A 27,551-nucleotide genomic window follows, 5' to 3' on the forward strand; every position below is an offset into this window, starting at 1 on the left:
TGACGATTACCAGGACATGGCAAGCTAAGTGCCAACTGGGAAGGGCCATTCTGGATATACAAAGTCATCGGCAAAGGGGCGTACAAAATTCAAACTCTCGATGGAGTTGTACTACCAAATAATTGGAAAATTTTTTCCTTAAAATTGTACTATAGCTAGTCTATAAGTCGGGCACGGTGATGCACTCTTTTTCCTATGTTGGGTTTTGCTAGAGAGATTTTAATGAGGCACACCACCCCGCACCTTTACAATTACTAAGACACTCACAATACAAAATCTATCAGTCACTTGGTACATCTATTCTCTATTCTACTCGGCCGAGCACCATTAACAATCATCACAAACTCATAACAAGAAAAATAAAAAAAGATTTTCATACAACAAAATCTCGTAACCAAACAAAAGTGTATTTCAATCACACTGTCAAAATTCTAAACCAAATTCAGATGTTTTCTCCTAAAGAAATCAAATAAATCCATCAAACAAGTGCTATAAGCACAAAATCAAATTCCAACAATACCAAACTTGTTCAGCTAAGAGTTAAAAATTTCAAAATACATAAACAAACCAATTTTTGGCTATAAGCTAGCAGTTCCACAGTTATACAAAGCAATAAAAATATTAACAAGATTCACGGGGCATCTGGGTTCTCACCCTCCCCCTCAACGCCATCCTCATCATCGTCAACTAACTCCCCACCAACAACAACTTTACAGTGGTCCATTCCAGACAAATCCGTAGCAAGCGCCAAAAGTTTTGCTTGCTCAACAACCATCTCAAATCCAACAGCGAACATCTCAAGGCCATGATCTTCCTTAACAGCCTCAACCTCATTCTTTTCAGCAACCAACACAGCCACCCTAGCTTCCAAAGCAGCTTTTTCTTCTCCAAGCTTCTTCCCAATATCCTCGGCGGCTGTTAACTTCCCTTGTAAAGAGTCCACCAAATCCAGAGCAGTGCGTAGTTTATTCCCCTTATCCAAATTATCCTGCTTCGGCTGATCAACAGCGACTTTGTCAAAAGCATCCCTAGCATGCTTTAGCTCTTGAGTTCAGCCAATAGAAATCAGCCGAGCTCCCATCACCTACAACAGCAAAAGAAAACCAGACAAGCCGACACAAATGAAAGTAAGAAAAAACCATAACACATTACTTACCTGCAGATATTGACAGACGCCAACATCCCCCAACATCATGAACAAACTAGACGTCGGCGGGACTCTGACAGTACTCATCGGCTACTATGGTCAAAGGGAAGTGTTCACTCCACAGCGAGGTCAAGTCCTCGTCCCCTCTATAGCCATGAAGCACCCTCTGATTTGTAGTAAACTTTTTCACTGCCTCTAGATCAATATCCTTCCGATCAATTTTATCCTCAGCCAATTGCACAGGTCTCCCTTTCTTCCCTTCACCTCGTTTCCATTTAAAGCTAATCTTCTTAGCAGGCGACGGTTGGTCAACCTCGGCACCTTTTTCTACTATAATGTGACTACTCGAACCCTGCTTTTTCAACGTTTTTTGTCCGAAAATAAGCTCGCAGGCTACTGGAAGTTACCTTGGGAGCTTTCTCAACTACAAACAAAAAACCAACAAAGGAGTTACACACCATAAACAATCACATACAAACAAGATGCACACAATTATTACCTATGTATCCAGCCAATGCATCTTTATATGTTTCCAACTCAAGGTGTTCAACGACAGACAACAAGTCAAACGAAGATATATAGTTAACTAAAAATTCCATAATCATCTCATTCTTATATTCCATTCCATCCATACCTAGTATCTGTCTAGGCCTCGAAACCCAAAACAAATGAAACCTCTCTAATAGGCATTCATCAACATACCAAGGAAACTCATCCTCGGCGACACCAATATTCAAAAACATAGATTTAAAACCCTTGTAAGAAGACCTATACAAGCTAAAAATGGCGTGACCAGGGGCACTGGCCAGGTTTAACCAAAAACCCCGCTTAACCCTCTTACATTGAAACAACGCAAAAAAGACTTCTAACGACGGCTCGATCTCTAAACACTCCATCAAAATCTCAAAAGCTCTAACAAATACCCAAGAATTAGGGTGTAGCTGCGACGGTGCACATTTAAGCTGCATCAACACGCCACGTTCAAATTCGGAAAAAGGGAATTTCACATCCAGATCCATGAAAACATAACTATACATGAAGAAAAATTCAAAACCCTCCCCGCGGTGATATACGCGATCAGTAGCATTGCATAGCAAAAACCTAAGTTTGATATCACTACCCTCTCCAACCCATGAAGACATTGAGCCTAACTGTGATATACTCTGCTCGTCACTAAACACGGAAGAATACCCTCTGACCGACTCCGCCACCCAAGCAAAAGGATCATTAGGATCCCAAACCCAAACCTCTTCAACAATTTTATCTTCTTTTTTACCCCTAGCATCCGTCCCTACCACAACCTTTTTCCCTTTCTCCATCTCAAAAACAAAATGCAAACAGAAAACAAAAAAGAAACCAAGTGAAGAGCAACTAACCTTTCTTACTCATCTTCTGCAAATACAAAGAAAATGTAAAGACCCAAAGTGGATATTCAAAGAGTCCAGCAACAACCACCCACCAGCCCACTACCCACACCTTCAACAACACTACAACATCAAAAACAAACCCTAGCCATCGATAAAAAAAGCAACACTACAAATCAATGGTCAGTATTCACCACCGTTCTAATTACCAACAAACATTAAATGCACCTGTCTTTTCCAACATTCTCTCTCTTCTACAGACACTCTTGATAGGTTACCGCCAAAATACAAAGCTTAACCTATTTTCAAAAATCTCGCAATAAATAAGTTAAGCTTGGGGGCTCCAACTATTCCGAGCTATACCCCCAAAGCAACTAGTTATAGCTAGGGGTGGCAAAGCGGGCCGGCCCGCCCCAACCCGCCCCGCCCCGCTTAGGCCCGTCCCATAAACGGCCCGCCCCACCAACTAATATGGGTTCAAAATGCTAGCCCGCCCCACTTTATGGCAGATTGGCGGGTTGGCGGGCTAGCCTGCTTGACTCTTTTTTTAAAAAAAATAAAATTCATTAAAATTAACCAAAAAATAATAATTAAAAAATCAAATACAAATAAAAAATAGTCAAATTATTATATAATTTTTTCACTATATTTTTTTTAAATTTTTAACTTCAATAAAATTATTCAAAATAATATTTGTCAATAGAATCATCTTTATTTTAAAAAATAAGTCACATAATTTGAGCAAATATACGAAATTGTAAAATAAAATAAATAAAGTTAATAACTAAAAGAAGAATAAAAATAAAAACAAAAAAAAGTGTTTGAAAATTCTATAATTATTAATGTTATAATAGTAATCACTCTTTTATTTAATAAAAAAAATAAAAATAAAAGTCTTCGGCCCGGCGGACCGGCCCGTCCCGCCCGCTAAAACCCGCCAATTTGGTGGTGCGGGTTTGGCAGATTTTTTTAATTTGGCGGGCTCCAAATCCTAGTCCGACCCGTCTTTTTTGGCGGGTTTAGCGGGTCGGCCCAACGGGTTCAACCCGTTTTACCACCCCTAGTTATAGCTCGGCTCCTCAGCACACAAAAGTTACCCTGCTTCAAAATCGCCAATACATAAGTGGAGAATGGGAGCCTACCGCAAATCCTGGTTCCGTGATATAACTCGTGTAAGCTTTATAGCTCGGCTTCTCAGACAGGTCAACTTAGGAGGCTATGATCCGTTACCCCGAAACTGGTCTATACCAGCAACTTTGGAACCAGAATCAGCATATAACTTCCCCACAAATCTCTCCACGCTCAACCACTAAAGCCCCAAATATCGGGCCACCAACAAAAGACCCCGTCAAAACCAGTAACAAGGATAAGGATAACGGCCAAAAAGCAACAAATGATACGAATAACTACCTCCAATAACTCCATTATATACAGGTGACTCACTCGGTCATAGGTACCCAATTCATTCCATTTCTCACTCTGAATATACTCACACTATTACTTACTTGAGCGTTGGAGTCTCTTTGCAAGTGCCCAGCGCCGCCCCTCTTACTAGAAGAAGACGTTCCGCGCTTCCACTCCAAGGAAAGTAAGTTCGAGCATCAATAGGACGAATCATACCTCGGAGACCCCTTTTTCACGCAGGAACAACATCCTTATTGAATATTGAAAATAGAGGTAAAACGTTTAAAGCCGATCTGTCAACCTTCCATTTAGTTTATGAACATCTTTGAGGCAAAGGTCGGACTTTTCATCTCAAATATTGCTTAATATTTATTCGGATTGGCTTCGATTCCCCTTTGGACGAGCATAAATCCTAATACTCTAAGTCTTCAAAAATTTGAGTCAAGCTGATGACATCCAAAATGCAAGATTAGATATCTTCGATCACTCTATCGCACGATTATTCTCTCATTACTCAAGATAAAATATCCGAAAAAGAGAAAAAGGATAAAAACTTGGGGTTATTCGGAAGGTTGGGCTGTTAATTAAGTTCATTAATTTTTTTATTATTGCCAATATAAAATATAAAAAATAACAGAAAATACAAGAAGATAGTAGACAAACAGAATACAGAAAATAACATACAATAAAGAAAGCGCAATACATATGGAATGAATATTAGATAAATACGCGACAAACAAGCATGATGCATGTTTGGCCCTATGCAGGTTATGAGATCATGTATCAGTTGTCTACCCGTTTCCGACATTATCTGGTGTAAATTCCAGATATGACTTTTCCATAATTCTGCACATTACATCGTCTCATCATCTGCCCTCAATGGCAGCTCTGCTTTCTATAGCAGTCATCTACCCTCATTGGTAGCTATGCTCTCTTGAGCGGTTAAGAGAAAAGTCTAAAAAATCGTTCTTAGTTGGTGTTATTAATTTCTATCATTATTAAACTAATAAAAAAAATCTAAGTAATTAATAAATATATAATTAAAATATTTTTCTAGATATAACTATCAATATTTTTTTTTCTTTTCAACGGGGACTAATTTCATATACTACTCCTCACACTTGTGACATTAAATGTTAGGTTTTGGTGATTATTCATTTAGTGTATGATTTGTTTCAACTATTTAAATTTTATTTAGTGTTGTTATATATAGTTTTTTAGTTTTATATCGGATTAGTTTTATTCTTCCAGTCATTTTTCATTGAATTATATTTTAAAAATTGTACAATGACAATGAATGATAGAAGTTTTCTCTCTCACAACTTTTTCTTTTCTCCACATAATATATTTAAATTGTATATGAGTGGTGCCCTTACAAAAATTTTTGAACATCTAATTTTTAACCTTATATACTCTTTATGTACTCCTACTATAATTAATTTCTATTAATATTAAACTAATAAAAAAATAATCTAGGTAATTAATAAATATGTAATTAAAATATTTTTCTAGATATAACTATCAATATTTTTTTTGTCCTTAACGTGGGACTAATTTCATACACTACTCCTAGTACTTGTAACATTAAATGGTAGATTTCAGTGATTATTCATTTAGTATACGGTTGCAGGAAGATATGTTTAAACTATTTGGATTTTATTTAGCATTGTTTTCTATAGTTTTGTAGTTTCATATCGGACTAGTTTTATTCTTCTAGTTATTTCTCATTGAATTATATTTTGTAAATTGTACAACGACAATGAATGATAGAAATTTTCTCTCTCACACCTTTTTCTTTTCTCCTCATAATATATTTAAATTGTATGAGTGGTGCCCTTAAGAAAATTATTGTTGAACATAATTTTTAACCTTATGTACTCTCCATGTACTCTTACTATAATTAATTTCTGTCGATATTAACCTAATAAATATATAATTAAAATATTTTTCTATATATAAGTATTAATATTTTTTTTCTCCTTAATGTGTAACTAATTTCATACACTACTCCTCACACTTGTAACATTAAATAGTAGATTTTGGTGATTATTCATTTAATATACGGTTGTAGAAAGATATGTTTCAGCTATTTGGATCTTATTTAGCGTTGTTATGTATAATTTTGTAGTTTCATATCAGACTAGTTTTATTCTTCCAGTTATTTCTCATTAAATTATATTTTGTAAATTGTACAATGACAATGAATGATAAAAATTTTCTCTCTCACACCTTTTTTTTCTTTTCTCCTTATAATAGATTTAAATTGCATATGAGTGGTGCCATTAAGAAAATTGTTGAACATATAATTTTTAACCTTATGTATTCTTTATGTATTCTTACTATAATTAATTTTTATCAATATTAAACTAATAAAAAATAATCTAGGTAATAAAAAATAAATTTATTCTAATCACATTACATTATTTATTTAGAATGAAAGTAATATGATTAAGTGTAATTCATTTAGATGTGATTAAAAAATAATTGAATACTATGTACAGTAAAAAATTGATATTATTGAAACACAAAATTAAAATTTATTTCTATGTATCGTTTTTGTCCCTAACGTTTTCGTCCTATTTAAGTCCCTAACGTTTCAAAATCGTCTCAATTTTGTCCCGTCGTCAATTCTATTAAAGGATCCCTAACGGCAGGACAACATTGAGTCAATTTTGAAACGTTAAGGACTTAAATAGAATGATTGAAACATTATAGATAACTTTAAGACTTACCCAAACATTGGGGACAAAAACGATGCTTTACTCTTACTGGTGTCTAATTCTACTGAAATCTACTTAATATACTAAAACTGGGTTTTCCTCGCTACTAAAGGTGACGTGTCGATCTCTCATGCCTCCGTTTTCCCTCCAAAACGAATAAAATTTTTTTTCTATTCTAAATTATTTTATTGTAATTATATTATAATTAATACTAAACGAATAATATATAATTATACTAATTTAGCAACATATCTTTATTATAATTATATCAAATCAATATTTAATGCACTATTAAACTACTTATCAATTATCAATTAAAAATACTTTTAATAATTTTAATGATAATAATAATATCAATAATAGTAATAATAATAATAAAAAATCTTTGTTACCCGATTCACACGTATATCAAATAATTTTTCTAAATTATTTTATAAAAAATATCTTTAATATAATTATATTGTAATTAATATTTAATGAATAATATATAATTATACTAATTTAGAAACATATTTTCATTATAATTGTATCAAATCAAAATTTAATGCATTATTAAAAAATTACCTTAATAATAGATAATTTACATATTTATTTTTGTTTCACTAAAGTCTATATATAGTGTTTTCCTATGGTACATGAATCTAAATTTGAGAGTTAATTCATAATTTTATATTTAGTGTTTTTTTTACTACTTCATAGAATAAGAATGTATTCTTCGTTTTTTATTGAAGTTGATCCTTTTAAGGTACAATTTATAATTTTTTATAATATTTTTCATATACTCGTTCTATTATATTATTCTTTTGATAATTTTTTATTTGTTGTTACTCTAAGTTATTCTTATCGTCTAATGTTCCAGTTCGATTGTCTTTTGCCACAATCATGCATCACATGAAATACCTCATCGAGTTGTCTTCACTGATTCGGGTTCCAACTACATGGATGTAAGCGTTCAAAGAAGAGGCAATAGTCTCTACTTTACCGAAGGATGGTTGGATCTACTCACCTATTATGACCAACCCAATGGAATGTGGTTAAAGTTAGATTTCTTAGGAGGAGCTCGATTTTTGATTGAGGAATTGCATCCACAGAACTTTATAGGGCAAGTTCAAGTTCCATTCCCTCCATGCTTTTTACGTATGCCCGAAAATCTTCGAAGTGGAGTACATAATGAAATTGAATTCTCTCAGTTTCACTAAATTCGTGACAAATTCAGATATGCAATTTCAACTATTGGTAATATATTTAAATTTTCTTAGTTTAAGCTGTTCATTATTAGAATAATTTTTTAACATATTTTGATTTTTTTCAGAAATTATCAGCTTTCTTTTGCATGTATGCAATGCCATTGAGGGGAATAAGAGTTAGTTTGGTTTCTCGATGTGGCAATTATATACCTTGCCGCATTGCATGGATAGCGGATGATGAAACTTATCTAACAAGAGAATGGTCTGATTTTGCACGAATTCTAAATATTGAAACTTACGATGTTATTTCAGTTGGTTATCGTTACAAGAATGATTCTATACTATAGGTGACTAAGGACTAGAATATGTTCAATATTGTTTAGTTAATTTGGTTTTACTATTAGTATTTGATTAAATTATAATTATAGAATTTTAAATTATTGCCTCAATTTATATATTACGATTATTTTTTGTGGATGTGCTATTTTTAAATAATTTAATAAAATGAAGTACTGTCAAATATTATTAAGTTTATTTTTATCCTTTATTTCTTTATTTGTATTTTCATTATATTTGACAAAAAATGAACCTACACGTATATTAAATCGTTGACCTAAAAACAATTTATTTGCCAATAGAAACATATTTTATTTATAATTAGAATAAAATTTATTTGCCAATAATCGGTGGATAAAATTGAAATTACACCCGTGTCATATAATTATAATTGATTAATTGGTATAAAATAAAATTATACCCGTGCCATGAGTAATAATCTAAATAATTATATCTTAACAAAATATAATTTGAAATAATTTATAAACAATTTATCTTAACAAAAATAATTATTTAATAATTGATTTAAAAATCAATGCAAAAAATAATTATTAATAATAGTATTATTAACTGGATAAATAATATAATTTCAAATTAGGGTTAATACTCAAATTCGTCCCCGAAAGATTACGCGATCTTCATTTTCGTCTCAGAACGATTTTTTTTAATCAAATTAATCCCTGAAAGATAAAAAATAAGTCAAATTAGTCATCTTGTCAGTTGGGCGATGACGTGGCACGTCAAGTGCCACGTGGCAGGTCAGCAACACGTGGCAGGTCAGCAACACGTGGCAGGTCAGTGACACGTGGCATACCCAAGTCAACGCCACGTGTCACTTGACATGTAAAAAAGATTTTTATAGTCAAAATAGTCCTTGAAAGTCTAGAAATAAGTCATTTTCATCCCTCAAATTTTAAAAATTAGTCAAACTAGTCCTTATATAATTTTTTTTTATTTTTTCTTCATAATATTAAATTTGAAATGTTTTTTGATACTACTAATTTTAATAGAAATGTAATTGACAAACAAAACATTAGTAATTGTATCTTTTCTTCTTAAAAAAATTTTCCAATAAAATTATCTATCTCCTTTAATTCTTCTCAAAATCTCTCTTATTCTTTTCTATTCTAAAACATTTTTCTTACATACATTTTGCTGGAATATATATATATATATATATATATATATATATATATATATATATATATATATATATATATATATATATATATATATATATATATACTCAAAATTGAAATGTATGTATTTATTAACCTAAACAAAGTTATATGCTCGAAATCAAAATTTATGTATGTTAACCCAAACAAAGTTATACGCAAAAGTTATACTACAAAAAAAGATGTAATCGAAAAAAAATAGTGGTATAACTTTGTTTAGCTTAACATACATGTACAAGATGTCTCTGGTACGGGTTGAAGGATGGATCGGGAACCTGCGGGTCGAGGCGAAGACCGGATCGCGTGACTGGAGCGATGGGGGGAGGTACCTGCAAAGAGGTGTAAAGTGTGTGGAATGAATGAATACCTGGAGAGACCTGGGTCCTCTATTTATAGGTGATGGTGAATATCTTATCTTATCTTATTTGGTTAAGATAAGGGAGACGTTTGAATTCGAAAGTCAGTTAGGAGTTCTAGAGGGCCGTTTCCGGGCCTTCCGGAAGAAGGAGATGGGTCGGACCCGAGGAACCGGGTTCGGGTTTAACCTTGGGTCCGGGATCCGTGGGCCGGATCCGTAACAATACATAAATTTTGATTTCGAGCATATAACTTTGTTTAGATTAATAAATTCATACATTTCAATTTTGAGTATATATATATATATTCGAGCAAAATGTATGTAAGAAAAATGTTTTATAATAGAAAAGAATAAGAGAGATTTTGAGAAGAATTAAAGGAGATAGATAATTTTATTGGAAAAATTTTTTAAGAAGAAAAGATACAATTACTAATGTTTTGTTTGTCAATTACATTTCTATTAAAATTAGTAGTATCAAAAAATATTTCAAATTTAATATTATAAAGAAAAAATAAAAAAAAATTATATAAGGACTAGTTTGACTAATTTTTAAAATTTGAGGGATGAAAATGACTTATTTCTAGACTTTCAAGGACTATTTTGACTATAAAAATCTTTTTTACATGTCAAGTGACACGTGGCGTTGACCTGGGTATGCCACGTGTCACTGACCTGCCACGTGTTGCTGACCTGCCACGTGGCACTTGACGTGCCACGTCATCGCCCCAACTGACAAGAGGACTAATTTGATTTATTTTTTATCTTTCAGGGACTAATTTGATTAAAAAAATCGTTCGGGGACGAAAATGAAGATCGCGTAATCTTTCGGGGACGAATTTGAGTATTAACCCTTTCAAATTATTACTTGAAATATAAATAATATATGGAAATCTATTGAGTAAATCAATGATTTTGCACCTTAATAATTTGACAATTATTACTCAATTAACCAGTTAATTGAATTAGTAATAACAATTTCCAATTTCAAATTTTGTATATTAAGTAGTTATTAAAAACTGGGTAATAACGATTTACACGGAAAAATCATTGATAAATTCAATTAACCATATAGAAGATAATATACTAACAGTTTTAGTATATTATTTATGGCAAGCGAAATTATTTTCTCAGATTTTCTATTAAAATTGAAATTAGTAATAGTTTAAAAAAATGTTTATTAATAAAATTACTAATAGTCACATTTTTATACACAGGATATATATTTTCTATATATTATTTAAAAAATATAATGAAACATGAATAATGAATGAGTATGTTATTTCTTCGACTAGCTAATTAATGCAAAATCGAGTACCCTTTTTTATTCGATTGAGATCATATTCTATTTGGTGAAAGTTTCAATCACCTTAATTAAATTCTGTCTTTGTGCCTTTAACTTATATAGGTAGTAATATGTTACATATTATTTGGTATATCTAAGTAGTTATTTCTCATAACAAAGATGTAAAAAATCATATTAAGGTTTATTGCCAAATAATTAGTGGATGAATAATAGTAGATTATATTATTTTAGAAAAGTATTTTCATTATAATTATATCAAATCAATATTTAATTATGATAAAATATGTTAATTATAATTATATCATAGAATTATAATAATTACGATATTTATGTTATATATTTTAATCATTTATGTACGTAAATAATTAGAAATCAATCAAATCAAATTATCACAGTAAATAATATGTTGTATATTATTACGGAAAATAATCCATAGATAAAATTGAAATTACACCCGTGTCATATAATTATAATTGATCAATTGGTATAAAATGAAATTATACCCATGTCATGAGTAATAATCTAAATAATTATATCTTAACAAAATATAATTTGAAATAATTTATAAACAATTATCTTAACAAAAATAATTATTTAATAATTGTTTTAAAAATCAATGCAAAAAATAATTTTTAATAATAATATTATTAACTGGATAAATAATATAATTTCAAATTATTACTTAAAATATAAATAATATATGGAAATCAATTGAGTAAATTAATGATTTTGCACCTTAATAATTTGATAATTATTATTCAATTAACCAATTAATTGAATTAGTAATAACAATTTCCAATTTCAAATTTTGTATATTAAGTAATTATTAAAAATTGGGTAATAACGATTTACACGGGAAAATCATTGATAAATTCAATTAACCATAAAGAAGATAATATACTAACAGTTTTAGTATATTATTTATGGCAAGAAAAATTATTTTCTCAAATTAAATTTTATATAATTATAGTAAGTTTCTATAATTAAAGCAATACAAAACTGTTTCATATATAGAAATAATATTTTATATATTTATATATCTTTTTTTTATCTCTTTTTTTTAAATATTGGCATATAATTAATATAAAAAATATATAATGTTAAACTGCTTTGTTATGCATATATATGAATTTATATAATAACCCGTATAATTTATACGTATGGCATAATACATATGTCAAAAAAAGATTCCATAATTTTTAAAAACTACTGTTTTGTTATATGAAATTGAAATTGAAATTAAATAATTTTTATTTATATAATTTTTTTTCTATTAGTATCAAGTATCTCCATTAAAAATTCATATCGTTTGTAATTAGTATATATATATATATATATATATATAAGTCGTAATAGTCAATTGTTTCAATTATTTTTCATCTACAAAATTCGTATCTTATTCGTATTTATTTTTCTCTTTATTATTTTCCATATCTAATGGCTACAAGCTATGATTCTATGAACAGTATTACCTGTAGTAGATTATGTAATGAAAAGGTTTGGAAAATAAAGGCAAGTATTATAAGGTTATGGAAAGTTCCATCCAAATTTGACAAGAGTAAGACAGCTTATCTAGAAATGGTTCTCATGGATGATAAGGTAGGTTGATTATTCTACATGATTTATTCGAGTGATGCTAGGTCCAGTTTATATATATTTACTGTTCACATTTTAACTTTATTTCGTGAGTAAACTCTTGGAGGAATCAACCACAGTGCGATTTAATAGAGTTGTAAGTGCTAATAGTCTTTGTTTTTAATTTATTTTACATTGTGATAAAATTCATTGTTCAGTGAAGAATTATTTGGCAAAGATGTTTGAGAATGATCTGATCGAGGGGAAAGTTTATGTCTTCTCAAATTTTCTGATTGAGGAATCAAGCGGAATTTATCTTCCGACTACACATGTGTGTAGAATAACCTTTAAGAAGGAGTCACGTATAGTAAATACGATCGATGATCGTAATATTCCTGACAATCATTTCAATTTTCTCGATCATGCTGATATATTGAGACAAACAAATGAAAAAACTAACTTATTTGGTGCGTAGTTAATTTGTATTATTATTATTATTATTATTATTATTATTATTATTATTATTATTATTATTATTATTATTATTATTATTATTATTATTATTATGTTGTTGTTGTTGTTGTTATTGTTTCATTTATTTGTCTTTAATTTCATGCTTTTAATTCGTCTTTTTTTTTTAAATTAGATGTTATTGGATTCTTAACCGAAAAAAGAGAACTTATAAAATCATATTGAGTATTACTAGATTATTTATGGTCATATTGAGTATATATGCCTGATTTATTGAAAAAAGTAGATTAAATAACTATTTTATAGTTAATACAATTAACACTATATTAAAAAAAGAAAAACAACGCATACAAGTTATTTTTTTATTAATTAAATTATTATAATTAAAATAAAATTTAACATAACAACTTAAAATTATAATTTCAATCTTATCACGTACATGTCATGGGTGATTAAACTTGTAATTAATTAGATTTGAGTATTTGACATAATGACACACAAAAATAAGCCCACGTTCATTTCATTTATAATATCTTCAACATATTTTGTGGTGATTATAAGTGAATATATTTAAATTTCTTCTTATATATATTTGGTCATAAAAGTGAAACGTATAGTTATTCAAGTGATATTAAATCTCATTATTAAAGTTCTTTGAGTATTTACTAAAGTATTATTGAATCAATCATTGTATTAATAGCAAAACTCAAACTAGCATTCTCGCAACAAGATATAAGATTTTTTTTAGGTATCAATTGTGTCGACCACTTTTCGTTATACTGAAGTCTGTTTAAAGTGCTGCTAAATCTTGTAACGGCCACTTTCGGTAAAACACAAAACATATGCTTAATATTGTGACAATATACACAAGCTTTTTAGTTAAGAATACGATATCATCCAAATATATTTTTTAATTATAACTCTTATGCTAAATGTTACCTGTGCCAGTGGATCACTTAGTTTAGTTACATCCTCAATCTTAATTTTCTTTATACATCTTGATTTTCGCTATTCTAAATAACTATGGGAAACACATGGTGTGCAAGAGCCATTGGCCTATCTGGAATTGGTGGAATCTCAATATCCCCTTCTAACATCTTCAAAGCATCCAAAATTATTGGCCTTGAATCAGCTACTACATGAGAAGACAGAACACCAACCATTAAGAATCTTTCTATTATTTTCCTACTAGTAAGGTTTTCATCTATTAACATAGAAGCATCCAAAGCTGATTCTAAGTTACCAGATTTCAGCAATGACCAAACCCAATCTGAGATAAAGAATGCAGGTGTTCCGGATGAAGATAAATCAAGAGCTTTTCTTCCACACAATATTTCCAATATAACCACACCAAAACTATAGACATCACTCTTTTCAGATAACTGGCCATAAAGTGCATATTCTGGTGCCAGGTACCCATGAGTTCCAGCAACTCTTGTGTTTATCAGAGACCTACTTTCAAAGTTTTGTTTAGCTAACCCGAAATCAGCAACTCTTGCATTCATACCTGCATCAAGAAGTATATTGGTGGTTTTGATATCTCTGTGATAGATTGCAGGTTTAACTCCAAAGTGCAAATAGACCAACCCATTTGCCACATCCAAGATTATGCTCTTTCTTTGAGACCAAGTAAGTGATTTCTTCATATTTCGGTTGTCCATGGAAGAGAAGAGATGGTCTTCAAGGCTACCATTTGGCATGTAATCATAAACAAGATATCTTTGGCTTTCTCTGTACCCAGAATCCTCTTCCTCTTCTTTAACAGCCACACAACACCCTCTTAGCAGCACTAGATTGCGGTGTTTCAAGTTGCTAATAATGTCCACCTCCCTGTAGAATTCTTCATCTCCTTGAGAATCCGATTCTTCTATCCTTTTAACTGCAACCATTGTGCCATCAGGTAGAATGCCCTTGTAAACTAAGCCAGAACCACCTCTGCCAATGAAGTTCTGGGTTGAAAAATTGTTAGTGGCCTTCACTAGGTCCTCAAACTTGAACCAAATTGACCCTGTATTTGGTCTCACTTGAGTCCTAGACCCTTGCACTGTCGGTTCAGCACAGACATACAAATTCTCAGCAGCTTTTCTCGTCCCCAACCTGTTGTAGCATAGACACAAACCTATCAAGGAAGACACAACCAAGATTCCAATTGAAGCTCCAATTAAACCAAATACAAGAGCATGATTATGGCTCTTTCTTCTGGCACCTCTCCCTTGATCATTAATAAGTGGCAACTCATAAATACAAGACATAGCACCTCTGCTTTCAGGGCCAAGCTCGTTTGCGATTCCAGCAGCATATAGAATTGAAAAATAAAAACAGTCTTGGGAATGAGAAGCATTTCCATCAATAACATTCATCTTTTGCAGAACATTTAGACCTTCTGTGACACAAATGTCGCAGTTGGCAGAGACACTGAGGTCTGGCTTACAGGCATCGTTGAACCGAGTTGTAGGACCAAGATTGTTGATCCAGTCTTGCTTAGATTGGATGTTAGCGCATAGGTTGGGACTGATAACAAATTGAAGCGGGTCAAAACAAGAGGAAACAAGGTTGTTTGGAAGTGAGAGAGCACTGAGCTTGGATTGGAAGTGATGAAGGCAGGATTTTGAGGTAGGAAGATTCGGGAACTGGAAAAGAGAGTTTTCTTTGAGGTTTTGAGCAAGTGCTATGCCAAAGAGGGATAACAGAGCTGTGCAACAAAAACTTGAACGTGTTTTGTTTTTGGATGGGAAAGGTTGGAAGTTATGGCAGCTAGAGGAGTTCCAGGGGACTGTCAGCACATAATCCATTCCCACTGGGCACACAGAATTGTTGCTACCATGGGAAATGGTGGGAGATGATGATGATGATGATGATGCTGAGAATGGCCTTGTAGGAAACACAATAAAGATTAGGAGAAGCACAAAAACAGGTTTCATGTTTATGATTACAGTGTTTTTGCTGTGTTGTTTGTTTCATATTGTGTGTATTTAAGGATGTTATAGAAGAACCAATGAGTCAATGACATAGTGAAAGACGGGGTAGAAAGAACTGAGCCACTGACACCATTTCAAGGAACGCGGCATTGATCAGAAATAAAAGCTGATGACTTTGCATTAACAAGAGTGGTTGAAGTAAGTTCTTATGGAGAGGTATTGCGGAAATCAATGCAACAGTTGACTTTGAAATGCTCATTCCTCGTAACTATTTTCCAATTCTTTTACATGATTCTATTTTAGAGAAAATGACAAATAAGTTCTTAATATTTTGCTACACGGACATTTTTGTCTCTAACCATTTAAAAATATTTTTAAGTCTCTCATCTTTTTAAAAGTTGGACGGATTAATCTCTTCGTACAAATGCCTCCGTCAGACTCAACAAAAAAGTCTGTCGTGACTCCCGTTCTAATGACCTGACGACCTGGCGTTACGGATGCACGTGGCATATAAGTGGAAGGGTAATTTTGGAAATTGGACAAATTACCCTTCCACTTATATCCTTTCATTTATATGCCACGTGTGCATCCGTAACGCCAGCTCATCAAAACGGGAATTACATCAGATTTTTTTTGTTAGGTTTGACGGAGATATTTGCATAAAAAGACTAATTCGTTCAACTTTTAAAAAGGTGAGAGACTTAAAAATATTTTCAAATGATTAGAAACGAAAATGTTCGCGAAACAAAAAGCAAAGAACCTATTTATCCTTTTCTCTTTATTTCATTTTATGGTAATTTTACTCGTGTATCAGGATTCACCAATTAAATCTCGATCCAAAAAAAAATTTCAAAACCGCCATAGTATATATACATAAGTCCAAATTTGCTACTTTCTGTTACAAAACATAATGCTAAAATGTCAACACTTGTACCAAAATTTGTATCTTAATATATTATAAACCAAGAGATAAGTAAGGATTAAAAATGAAACATCAGCTTAACACGTAACTTAGAAAATTTTCAGTAATGAATGAAGAATTAATTTTCGGCTGATGAAACTCTTTTCTAATAAAAAAAAATTAACACTATACATTGACAAGATTCCTCCTCGAAAGGTATAGTGTATTTTCTAAAAACTTTATGCAAACTAAACATAATTAGCCTCCAAATATGAAATAGGCACCAGTTGTATTCAGACATTAATAATTTAGCAAACTAGTTAAAAAAATTGGCCAGTATGATGCATGAACTTTTCGGCTCATTTTTTTGGATATAAGAAGCATGTGTGTTATGCGTTGTTGTGGAGAATGTGGGTACTAGACATGGATGTGAGACAGCTTTTTCTGAAACCAAGGATGAAGAAATCAGACCATTCGATTTCTTTGTAAAAAAAATTAAGCCTACTAATCGGAGAGTCCGATTAGTTTGGAAGAGAAAATTTAAATTTTGACAAAGGTAATCGGAGGGTCCGATTTTTGTTCCTGACAGTACAGTTGCGTAAAGCACTTATACATTCCATAACTGCGTCCTACACCATTCCCCCAACCACATCTAAATTAAAAAGTGGAACTTTTCATACGCTTCTACCTGATCCGACATCAATATGTTATGTATCACAAATTCACAACCACACTGATCCACAATGTTCTATTTTTCATGCCAAAAGAATCAACAAGTTGAACTACCAGAAGGCGACCGTTGCTGAGAAAGGAAAGGAACTTCCACCACTGTTCCACTGATGTTGTCTCCCACAACTACAGTATCTCCTTCTGAAGCAGCTTGCCTCTTAATGTAGCCTAATCCGTAGTGTTCAGATTGCTTTCTTCCTGATGCATAGCTGGTCAACTTCCCAACCTGCATGATTCACAGAAAACATCAACTTCCAACCCGTTGAAGAGAAAAATCAGGATTACAGAATGCAACTCAATATCAGGTGCATAGGGAACTAGTATTACCTAAGAGTTACCAATATCTCTGAGGTGATAGGGGCCAAATAAAATGCAACAATTCATTAAAAATAATGCGATCATTAATAAAAAAAATGAAATAAATAACCTTTTTGCCATCAACTGTAATAATGCTGCCAGGTTCAGCAGCAGCAGAAAGATGCAATCCCCATAACCGCTGCTTGATTCCATCATAAGTTATCAGCCTTGCTATAGTTTCCTGTCCTTTGTAACAACCTAAGAAGATCAAAAACAGACTTAAGCATCCAACAAGTATCAACGTTACATGCAGATCAGTAGCTGCAAAATAACAGTCACACACCCTTATTTAGAGAAATTGAGTTCCATAGACAGGCTTCTAAGACATTGAATTCCTTAGTAAGCTCCATTCCTGGAGCAGGCCTTCCTGAGAAGTCAAGTCATGATCAAAAGATAATGCAAAAGTAAGTATATGTTAATTATATATAAAGTCCATATAATCTAAAGCCAAGTCAGTGATACTCTCAATACCTTGAATTATCCGTAATTTATTCCATGCATTAGAACCCATTGGAATGGCCCCTTGAGCAAGAATAGCATTCCAGACAGATGGAGCAGCTGCTGGAGACATCAAGAATGAAAAACCACCTTCAGAAAGGATATTTCCGACCCCTATAGTTAAAGGCTGCTTATCAACCTACAAATTTCAAAGACATTTCAGAGAATTCCTTTACATGAATATTAACAGATTAGTTAGGTTTTAAAGCTTTTCAAGTCTTCAACCAGAGGAAAACGTTATAACAATGCAGATATTAATTATTATGTAATGCTGTTGAAACTTTATATGGGAAGAATAAATTTAAATCATTTTAAGAAGTTATGAAGAAGTTAAACATGCAAAATTTGAACAACTAATAATTGGTACACATCACACTAGATTATCAGTATGGTCAATGCTCACATTAAAATGTTGATGTGTGCCATATGGTTTTCCCACAAGTTCACCAAGTTTCAAGTTCTCCATGACCTGTTCATTTCATTATTTTGAAAATTACCAACTTAGTCATTCAAAACACTAAGGTTGTTTGTGCCTTTGTGAATTAGATGTTTGGTGGGAAGGAAAGGCTTATAGTGTGAATTTCACACTACAAGTACAAGCCCTCCATTCCTCTCCAACCTTCCAAACAACCTAAAGGTGTAAAAGAAAAATACTGTTTCTTGCTTTTTATCTAATAAGTAAGATGTTTCTTACCTGGTCACTTTTAGGTCCCAACAAAACAAATAAGCTTGTTTGCTCAGTAATGTCTTGAATCTCTACCTTATCAGCAAAAAATATGTACCTTGAAATCATTATATGTAAAGATTTAATTCGTGCAGCTTCCATAGTCTGAAGATATTCCTCAAGAAAAAAGCTTTTCCTGTTCTCTTATCCCCCCCCCCCCCCTCTTCTTCCTTTTCTCTTCAAACCCCCCAAAAAAAAGGTTTAAGCTCTTTGTGAGAATGCAATCATTAAATGAAGTTACCTACTTATTCAGCATTTCTGTAATGGTCCTACAAGTCTCAGGTGAAACCACTAATGTGATTGCATTTTTCTGTCAAAGCAATAGGAGAAAGTCATCAGCTACTTCAAAACTTAGATATCATTACATTGTAGAAAAGAGAACAACCACTAACAAAGTCAGAGAAAACAAGCAAGAAATGAAGTTTACCATGATCCATGCATGTGCAATATCTATTGTTCGAGCTGTTGGGGTCACAAAGGCAGTGTCACATCCCTATGGATTTCAGTTAGAAATCCCATTACTTAAGCCTGTATTATAATATGAAATATAAAAATAAATTGAAGAGAACTTCCAAATAACGCCTTAGTTCAATGAAACAATGCTACTTTCTTCCCGTACGCACTTGCCCCGGCTGCAGACATTCAAAGTTTGCAGTAGTCTGGTTGTGAAGGAACTGGGTACGATCTTCTCCACTGACTTCATTTCAGATTTGACAAATATATGCATAGAAAATTAATCAAACATTAAACATGTCAAGGGTTAACTTCCCCAATAGGTTAAGTTGTGCTGTGAATGCTTAGTTTTATATCTCTAACAAACCATGGCCACTAGCCATATTTCACTTGATCTACAAGTAACTAATAAGTACCACATTATACACTAATCATGAACAGAAAATAGCAAAAGAAAAATAGTTATGCAAAAATATTTTGCCCCTTTTTTTGTCATTAGTGTCTCTTTATGCATGTTTCTGCCAATTTTACTTTATTTAACCTAATATGGCTAGGAAATTTTGTTAACAATGATAGAGAAAGCAAGTATACCTCTAATCCGCCCAAAATGTGAAAGATCAACAACCTACACAATTAGACGCCACAAAGAATCAAATTAAGTAAACAACTAAATCCCACATATTATCTAACACAATTGTAATGAACCTAGCTAAAATAGTTAACATTCATGGAACTATTAGACTTCACAAATTGTATTAGCTTTAACATTTTGTTAGACACATCCAAAGCAATGAGTATTTAGTTATGGTAATCCACGAAAACTGAAGCATCTCTACTTCTCTAGAATCACGGATTAATCAGCTCAAGGAACTAAAACAAACCGTCAACTAAAAGCAGCAAGTTACAGGCACAAATAATCCAATAAAACAACAAAATTACCGCAACTCCGTTCTCCGCGGCATCGAGCGCTTCATCATCATTATAAAATGTTTCAACGATCCCTTCCTCAGAAACCCTAGCGCCTGCAGTTTTAACAGTGTCCTGCAAAAGAATCAAGAAAATAATAACATAACTAAAGAAAAGAGAGCTTAAAAAAATAAAACAAATATAAAAATAGTAAAAAGAGAGAGGCTGAGAGCAGACCAGGAAGTCATGGTCGATTGGCGGAGGAGAGAGATCGAAAGAATTTGCCGAAATGGACCATGAATTTAGCTTATTCTTTTGATGATGATGATGTGGCGACCAAAACGCAGCGTTTCGGGGAACACGATATCTTGAGAGCAGTGAGAGATGAGATGCTACTAACATGGTGGTAGTAGTAGTTGCCATTTTCGCAATTCACACGCACACTTTGGATTAGAACGCAAAATCTATAAGAATTTCGAAGCAGGTGTGTTGTTCATATTGAAATTCTTTTCTTTTTTTTTTTTTATTTCTCATGATATTTTCTTTTTTTTTTTGGTAAGTGTAAGGGGCCGTAGGCCCAAAAAAAGAAAAAAAACCTACAAAACTAAACTAACTTCGGGGCAAGGAACCCCTTTTACATCATCTCTCATTAAACTAACTAAATCTATCGGGGGAACATCCAGAAAGTAAAGAGACTCCCTGTACTTGATGCTACTGTGCGCTAGCCAATGTGCACACTGATTGGCTTCTCTACCAATATGAATAAAAGCAATTTCCCATGGTCTACGAAGGATTTTGTGAATCTCGTTTAGCACTTTGTTGTGACATAATTTTTCTGTCTTATACTCCTTCAAAGCCTCGTAAACTTCCTTTGCATCTACTTCCACCTCCACTCTTCTCATTCCCAGGTCTGCTGCCATGTGAAGTCCATGGAGGACGCCCCACAACTCAGCTTGCACTGGTTGGCATCTTCCCAAATTTGCCCGAAAACCCCCAATCCACTCCCCATTATGGGTTCGAAGAAGACCTCCACACCCAGCCTTCATTGTTCTTTCTTGTGATGTGCCATCGGTATTCAATTTAACCCACCCTCTTTTGGGTGGGATCCAATGTAAGTTTTCCTTATTTTGAGCTGATTCAATAGATAGAAGCGTGCCTTTCTGATGAGCTCTCTTATACTCCTTTGCTTTTTCCCTTATAATTGAAATAGGATTCACTGGGCGGAGGAAACTTGGATTGTGAACCTCTTCATTTCGCCACTTCCAAAGCCAATAGCAGGTTAGCACAAATTCGTCCACCCAATTGTGCTCAGAGCTTTTGCCCATGTCATTGCTAAAGTTCGTCTGTATCCATAACTCCAGAGGCATTGTGAAAAAGAGAGCAATAGCATTTGGGTGTACTAATTTGGCCCAGATCCTGGATGCGCTAGGACAGTCTCGCAGCACGTGGAGGATCGATTCTTTCACTTGGGGACAATTATGACAGTAAGGAGAAGTTCCCATCATTCTGGCTTTTCTATCTGCTGTCATCAACCTTCCATGATTCATGAGCCACAAAAAGGTACGCACTCTTTCTGGGCCTTTCCATTTCCATATTGCTTTCCAAATTTTGCTGTTTTCACTTTGCTGGCTACTTAGGCTCTTGTATGCAGTTGCAATAGAAAAAACTCCATTTGCTGTATATTTCCACCCGATAGTGTCTTTTCCTTTTTGAGGTTGTGGCGGCTCTGTCTTTCTTATTTCCTCTATTAGATTCTGTGGGAGAAAAGGTTCCAAAATATTGAGCTGCCATTGATTATCTATATTTACAAAGTCTCCAATTGTGTACTGATCCCACTCTCTTGGAATGTCTTGTAAAATGTTTCCTCTAAGAGGTTCCTCTCCTGATAGCCAAATGTCATCCCAGAATCGAATTGTTTTACCATCACCTACGATCCACTTACAGTGCTGCTTCATTCTAGCCCAGGCTCTCTGCAGTTCCTTCCAAAAAGGAGAGCGTTTATTACTGATGTTTATATTCTCTAGCCCATCCAAACTTCCCTGCTTATCGTGAGTAACCACTTGTGTCCATAGAGTTCCCTGTTCCGTGAACAGTCTCCATAGAGTTTTCATAATAAAGGCTTCATTCATCTCATGTAGCTTTCTAAAACCTAGCCCTCCTTGTTGTTTTGGTTGGCACAACGTCTCCCACCCGATGTTATGAACTTTTTTTTGAGATTGGTTATCCCCCCAAACGAAACTTCGAATAGCTTTCTCTATCTCCCTGCAAATTCCTTTTGGGAGTCTGGTGTGTTGCATGTCATAATATGCTAAAGGGTTCAGCACCGCCTTTGCAAGTGTTACTCTCCCCGCTAAAGATAGACACTGTCTTTTCCATCCCTTTAACTTGTTATGCACTCGTTGTAGTACATGTTTAAACTTCTCCTTCCCTCTTCGTTGATTAGTAAACATTGCTCCGAGATACTTGCCCAAGCTTTGATTTTGCTGGAACTGACAGATTCCCTTTATGGTCTCTCTCTCCTCTTTCTTCACATTATTAGAAAATGTTATAGCTGTTTTGGAAACACTGACTTTCAACCCAGACACGTCGCAAAATTTCTTCATCACATCTGTAATAGTAGCAATTTGCTCCACAGTTGCTTCCGCAAACACTAAGAGATCATCTGCAAAAAGAAGGTGGGAGATTTTCGGTCCCTTTCTTCCAACTGTGATTGGCTTCCAGTTATTAGATTCCACATACTCTTCTATCATCTGGGATAATTTATCCATCACCATTACAAAAAGATAAGGTGACAATGGGTCACCTTGCCTCAAACCCCTTGTGGGGCTGAAAATCTCTGTTTTTCCTCCGTTCCACAACAAATTGTATGAGACGGATGACACGCATGTCATGATAATCTCTCTCAACTTGCTTGTCACCCCAAACTCCTCCAAACATTGGTTAAGGAAAGACCACCTCACTCTATCATAGGCTTTCTCGAAGTCGAATTTGATCGCCATGAAGCCTTTCTTACCTCTCATTCTTTTCATGATATGAGTTATCTCTTTGGCTATCAATATATTATCATGAATATTCCGGCCTGGAACAAAGCTGGATTGCTGTGGGGCAATTCTACTCACCAGCCAAGGTTTGATTCTGTCAACTATTATTTTAGATAGCCCTTTATAACTGACGTTACAGAGGGAAATGGGTCTAAACTGGGTTATAAACTCTGGTGTGGGGGTCTTTGGGATGAGTGTAATCAGCGTGTTATTCATCTCCCTAATGCAAGCCGGATCTTTCCAACAGATATCCACCATGGAGAGAACATTAGATTTAATACAGTTCCAATTATCCTTATAAAAACTAGCCGGGAAGCCGTCCTCCCCCGGCGCTTTAAGAGAACCAATTCTAAAGAAAGCTCCTTTAATTTCCTCTGGGGTTGGAAGTGCATCCATCTCCCTCCTGATGTCTTCATCTAGTGGGGGGTACTTATTGATAACAAGCTGAACTAGCTTATTGTTTTCCTCTTCCTTGTACAACATCTTAAAGAAATTAATAGCATGTTGGGCAATGGTCTCCTCTTCTTCCATCCACTCCCCATTCTCGTTACGCAACTTTAAGATTTTGTTCTTTCTCCTTCTTATAATGGTCTTAGTATGGTAGAACTTTGTATTGCGGTCGCCTTCAACTACCCATCTCTCTCTGGACTTCTGTAGCCACATTAGCTCCTCCTTCTCCAAATCATTTTCAAGCTCTGTTGTGAGCTCTCTTTCCAACCTCTCAAGAAAAGGGTTGTGGCCCCTAGCTTGCGCTCTCTGAATTCCCCCTAAACGATTGAGTAGCTTCTGCTTTTTCTTTCCAATATGACCAAAAACATCTCTATTCCAATCCTTCAATCCTCTTGAGAGGTTTCTTAAGGCAGTACCAAGCGGCTCTTGTTTCTTCCAGGTGCTCTCCACATACCCTTTGAATTCTGGATGGAGGTTCCACATAACCTCAAAACGGAAAGGTCTCTCTTTTCGTTGTTGTGCTTGTGGTTTGAAAGTAATTAAGAGGGGGTGGTGATCAGAGTTTATTCTCGTAAGAACATCAACTCTAGCCTCCTCAAATCTAGTTCTCCAAGCTGTATTTCCCAAGGCCCTATCAAGCCGTTTGAAAACTCGCTCTAGCCCCTGCCATTGAGGTCCTCTCCACGTATATTTGGCTCCCACATAGCCAAGGTCTATGAGGCCGCAAGCATTAATCCATTCCTTAAATCTGATGCACGCTCTAGAATCAATACTCCCCCCTCCTTTCTTTTCTGAAGGGCACGCTATGTCATTGAAATCTCCCACCACTAGCCACTCCTTCTGCACGCCCCTTGCAAGGCAGACTACATCCTCTCTAAACTCTTTCCTTAAACTCTCATGGGGGCTAGCATAAACGGCGGTAAGAAGCCAAGTCTCCCCATTGCTGCTGGTGATATCTAAGTGCACAAATTGGGTTTTTGAAACTCTGACATTAACATTTATATGTGGGTCCTTCCAAAGGATCCAGATACCACCACTGAAGCCAACGGCTTCTTCTATATGAAAAAATTCAAACCCAATCCTCCTAACAACTTCCAAAGCTTTGTCACCACTACATCTAGTTTCTTGAAGTATTATGAAATCAGGTTTATATAACCTACTAAATTCTTTAAGGGAGCGAGTGAAAGCCTTACTCACTGCTCCTCTGCAATTCCACGAAAGGACGATCATAGAGAAAGATAGGTAGAGAAGCACACCCGGACACCTACTGTTCCATCAGCATCTTATCCCTCTCAAGGCACATATCTTCACCGTTCTCTGTGTTCATTGAGTTGTTTTCAACTCGCATGTCGCTCTCATCCATTTCCTGCATGGCCATAGCTATTTCCTCTTCTGCCGATATTTTTTCCCGCTCCTCTTCTTCAAACTTAAGAGCTGCTTCCACCATTATCTCTGAAGCTATAGAGTGTGGGTCTGGTGGTTCTGAGTCCATGGAGTTGTGTTGATCCTCCTCCATAACAGCTATCTCGGGAATGACCATGTCTTCCCCAATATCTTGTGTATTTTCAATTTGAGTACCCGGACTTTGGGATAAAAGGTTTTGTGATGTGTCCATATTGTTTGGATCGCCTAAGGTGATAGATTGTGTAGCAGAATTATGGGCTGGGTTTGGTTTGCTGGGTGTTTTTCTTATGAGTTCTTTTTGGGTTTCTGTGGTGTTCTTTGTTGGGTTGGCTTGTGTTGGGGTCTTTATGTTGGCAAGATTTTTTGGGCTTTTGGGTTTTTCTGTTTGGTTTCTTTTTTGTTGGGATGAAACAAATGCTTGGTCTGAGATGTTAATTGATGAGCTCATGTTGGGTGCCTTGTGTGTATTAGTGGGGTTGCTTGTAGAAACGATACTAGGCTCTTGAATCTTCTGATTTGTCTTTTCTGGTGGAATATCCTTAATTGCCAGATGATTGGCTGCCTCCTCATTTGTCTCCTCTGCAGACAACACTGCGAACCTCGTACCACCCACGTTCCTGGTATTTTGCTTTTCTCCACCATCATTTGTTCCTTTCGTCCCATTACCCGCCGCAGCGTCCCCTATCTTTGTTCTCCTGCCACGTGGCTGACGATTCACAACCATCCATGGTCCAAATTGCTCCTGTGAAATATCAGTTCCCAAAGTGCCCCCCTCATTTTCTATAATTACTTCTTTACCCTTCTGGGCTCTCCTCTGCTGTTCTACATCCTGATCAACTTCTCTTCCTTGACTGTCTTCTTTCCCTGATGCCGCCGGCTTATCCTGTCCCTCTCCGGTCACTACATTCTTTGGGCATTTTGCTTTTTCATGGCCTACCATACCGCAGGTAAAGCATATATCATACAACCCCTCATATTCCACCAAATACCTCACACCATTGATGGAATATTGAGATATGAGTGGTGCTGTCAAGTCGAGCTCCACACACAACCTAGCAAATTTACCTCTGCACTTTTCAGCTGTGTTGGAATCCACCTTGAGAGTTCTTCCCACAATATTACCTATCCTCTCTAGCATCTCTTTGTCATAGTACTCAATGGCCAGACCTGGTAACCTCACCCACGCTGCCACTGTATCAATTGTTGCCTCCATTGGATTGAAATCTGGCTTCCAAAATCTGATTGATAAATAATGGTCAAAGATCCTCCACGGTCCCTCTGTCAGTGCATAGTCAAGGTCCTCTTGTGAGAAGAACTTTACAATGAAGAACTCGTTGCCAATGTCGATCACCTCAATACTTCCCTGCTTCCCCCACATACTCTCTAGCCTGCGGGTGAGGACTGGTAATGATATTTTCCTACCCATCAACTTCACAATCAGTGTATCCCACCATGGATGTCTGAGGTTCTTCATGGCCGCTTCATTCAAAATAAAGTTGAAGATCCCATTAACCTTCTCCACCCTTATCTCTGGAATGTTTCTGCTTTGTGGTTGTGGTTCTTCTCTTTTATCTCTTCCGTCCTCCTCCATCATATCCTCCTGATTTCTTACCAGGCTTCCAGCTCCACTGTTAGTTTCCGTTGTTACTGGAGTTCTACCTCCTTTTACCATCTCACTGAAGGATCTTCTAGCTTCACCTCCAGCTTGTCCTCATATCCCTTCTTCAACCATCCATTCTTCCTCCCTTGCTTTGAGAAGAGACTCTCCCGAAAAGCATTGGTCTTCACCTACCTTCCTCACTTTTCTGGTTGCTCTCGCATTATCTTCTCCAGGAGCTCTGGGTGGTTCATGTGAGCGAGAGTGTCCTCCTCGGACAAAACCGCCCCTCATGGTGGTGGTTCAGAATCGGCAAAAGCGGTGGAAGAGAGAAACTATGATGCAAAAAACTTTTCATGATATTTTCTAATCCGACAAGCAAGGATTAATCCACCGCGAAGTTGGAAGTCCAACATAGGGTTCAAATGGACCTTGGTGCTGGTGTGTCCAAAACCCAATCCTTTTAATATTACTGATATTAGCATCCATTTTAAGCCCAATAATATTGAATCTCCGTATATAATGGGCTC

At 34.8% G+C, this 27,551-nt stretch overlaps 1 protein-coding gene, 1 long non-coding RNA gene and 2 pseudogenes across 5 annotated transcripts; 1 reads left to right on the top strand and 3 right to left on the bottom strand.

Annotated features, from left to right (window-relative positions):
- Positions 1-535: 535 nt before the first annotated feature.
- Positions 536-1,081, bottom strand: LOC148572645 (uncharacterized; annotated as a pseudogene).
- A 12,783-nt stretch (positions 1,082-13,864) lies between these two features.
- Positions 13,865-16,103, bottom strand: LOC148572646 (putative receptor-like protein kinase At1g11050 pseudogene; annotated as a pseudogene). Its single transcript, XR_015907329.1, has one exon. The product of XR_015907329.1 is annotated as a putative receptor-like protein kinase At1g11050 pseudogene (transcript).
- A 902-nt stretch (positions 16,104-17,005) lies between these two features.
- On the bottom strand, positions 17,006-21,026 carry LOC107631725 (Glycine cleavage T-protein family). Of its 2 annotated transcripts, XR_015907330.1 has the most exons (13): positions 20,767-21,026; positions 20,563-20,664; positions 20,215-20,248; positions 19,794-19,867; positions 19,598-19,663; positions 19,416-19,480; positions 19,141-19,228; positions 18,850-18,915; positions 18,420-18,585; positions 18,232-18,315; positions 18,019-18,146; positions 17,534-17,817; positions 17,006-17,212 (listed from the first exon to the last, which is right to left on the bottom strand). XR_015907330.1 is itself a non-coding variant. In XM_088508719.1 (12 exons), the coding sequence occupies exons 1-12, from the start codon at positions 20,950-20,952 to the stop codon at positions 17,632-17,634; spliced, it is 1,245 nt and encodes a 414-aa protein (XP_088364845.1). In that variant the 5' UTR covers positions 20,953-21,026; the 3' UTR covers positions 17,320-17,631. The 2 variants fall into 2 exon arrangements, 1 of the variants encoding a protein (XP_088364845.1); XM_088508719.1 differs by lacking the exon at positions 17,006-17,212 and having other exon boundaries at positions 17,320-17,817.
- A 418-nt stretch (positions 21,027-21,444) lies between these two features.
- LOC148572647 (uncharacterized) lies at positions 21,445-27,355 on the top strand. 2 transcript variants are annotated; one of them, XR_015906926.1, is made up of 4 exons: positions 21,445-21,640; positions 21,740-21,807; positions 21,891-22,089; positions 27,258-27,355. It is a non-coding gene; the product is annotated as an uncharacterized LOC148572647 (long non-coding RNA). The 2 variants fall into 2 exon arrangements; XR_015906925.1 differs by lacking the exon at positions 27,258-27,355 and adding an exon at positions 25,975-26,481.
- Positions 27,356-27,551: the final 196 nt, after the last annotated feature.

The sequence above is a fragment of the Arachis ipaensis genome, chromosome B3 (assembly GCF_059453495.1).
Source record: "Arachis ipaensis isolate K30076 ecotype BB chromosome B3, ASM5945349v1, whole genome shotgun sequence".
NCBI classification, from domain to species: Eukaryota; Viridiplantae; Streptophyta; class Magnoliopsida; order Fabales; family Fabaceae; genus Arachis; species Arachis ipaensis.

Coding starts and splice junctions, on each gene's coding strand:
- LOC107631725 (XM_088508719.1), bottom strand. CDS start 20,952: ATGGCAACTACTACTACCACCATGTTAGTAGCATCTCATCTCTCACTG. Junction 19,868..20,214: donor ACATTTTGGGCGGATTAGAG/GTATACTTGCTT, acceptor TCTGAAATGAAG/TCAGTGGAGAAGATCGTACC. Junction 19,481..19,597: donor TTGCACATGCATGGATCATG/GTAAACTTCATT, acceptor TTGCTTTGACAG/AAAAATGCAATCACATTAGT.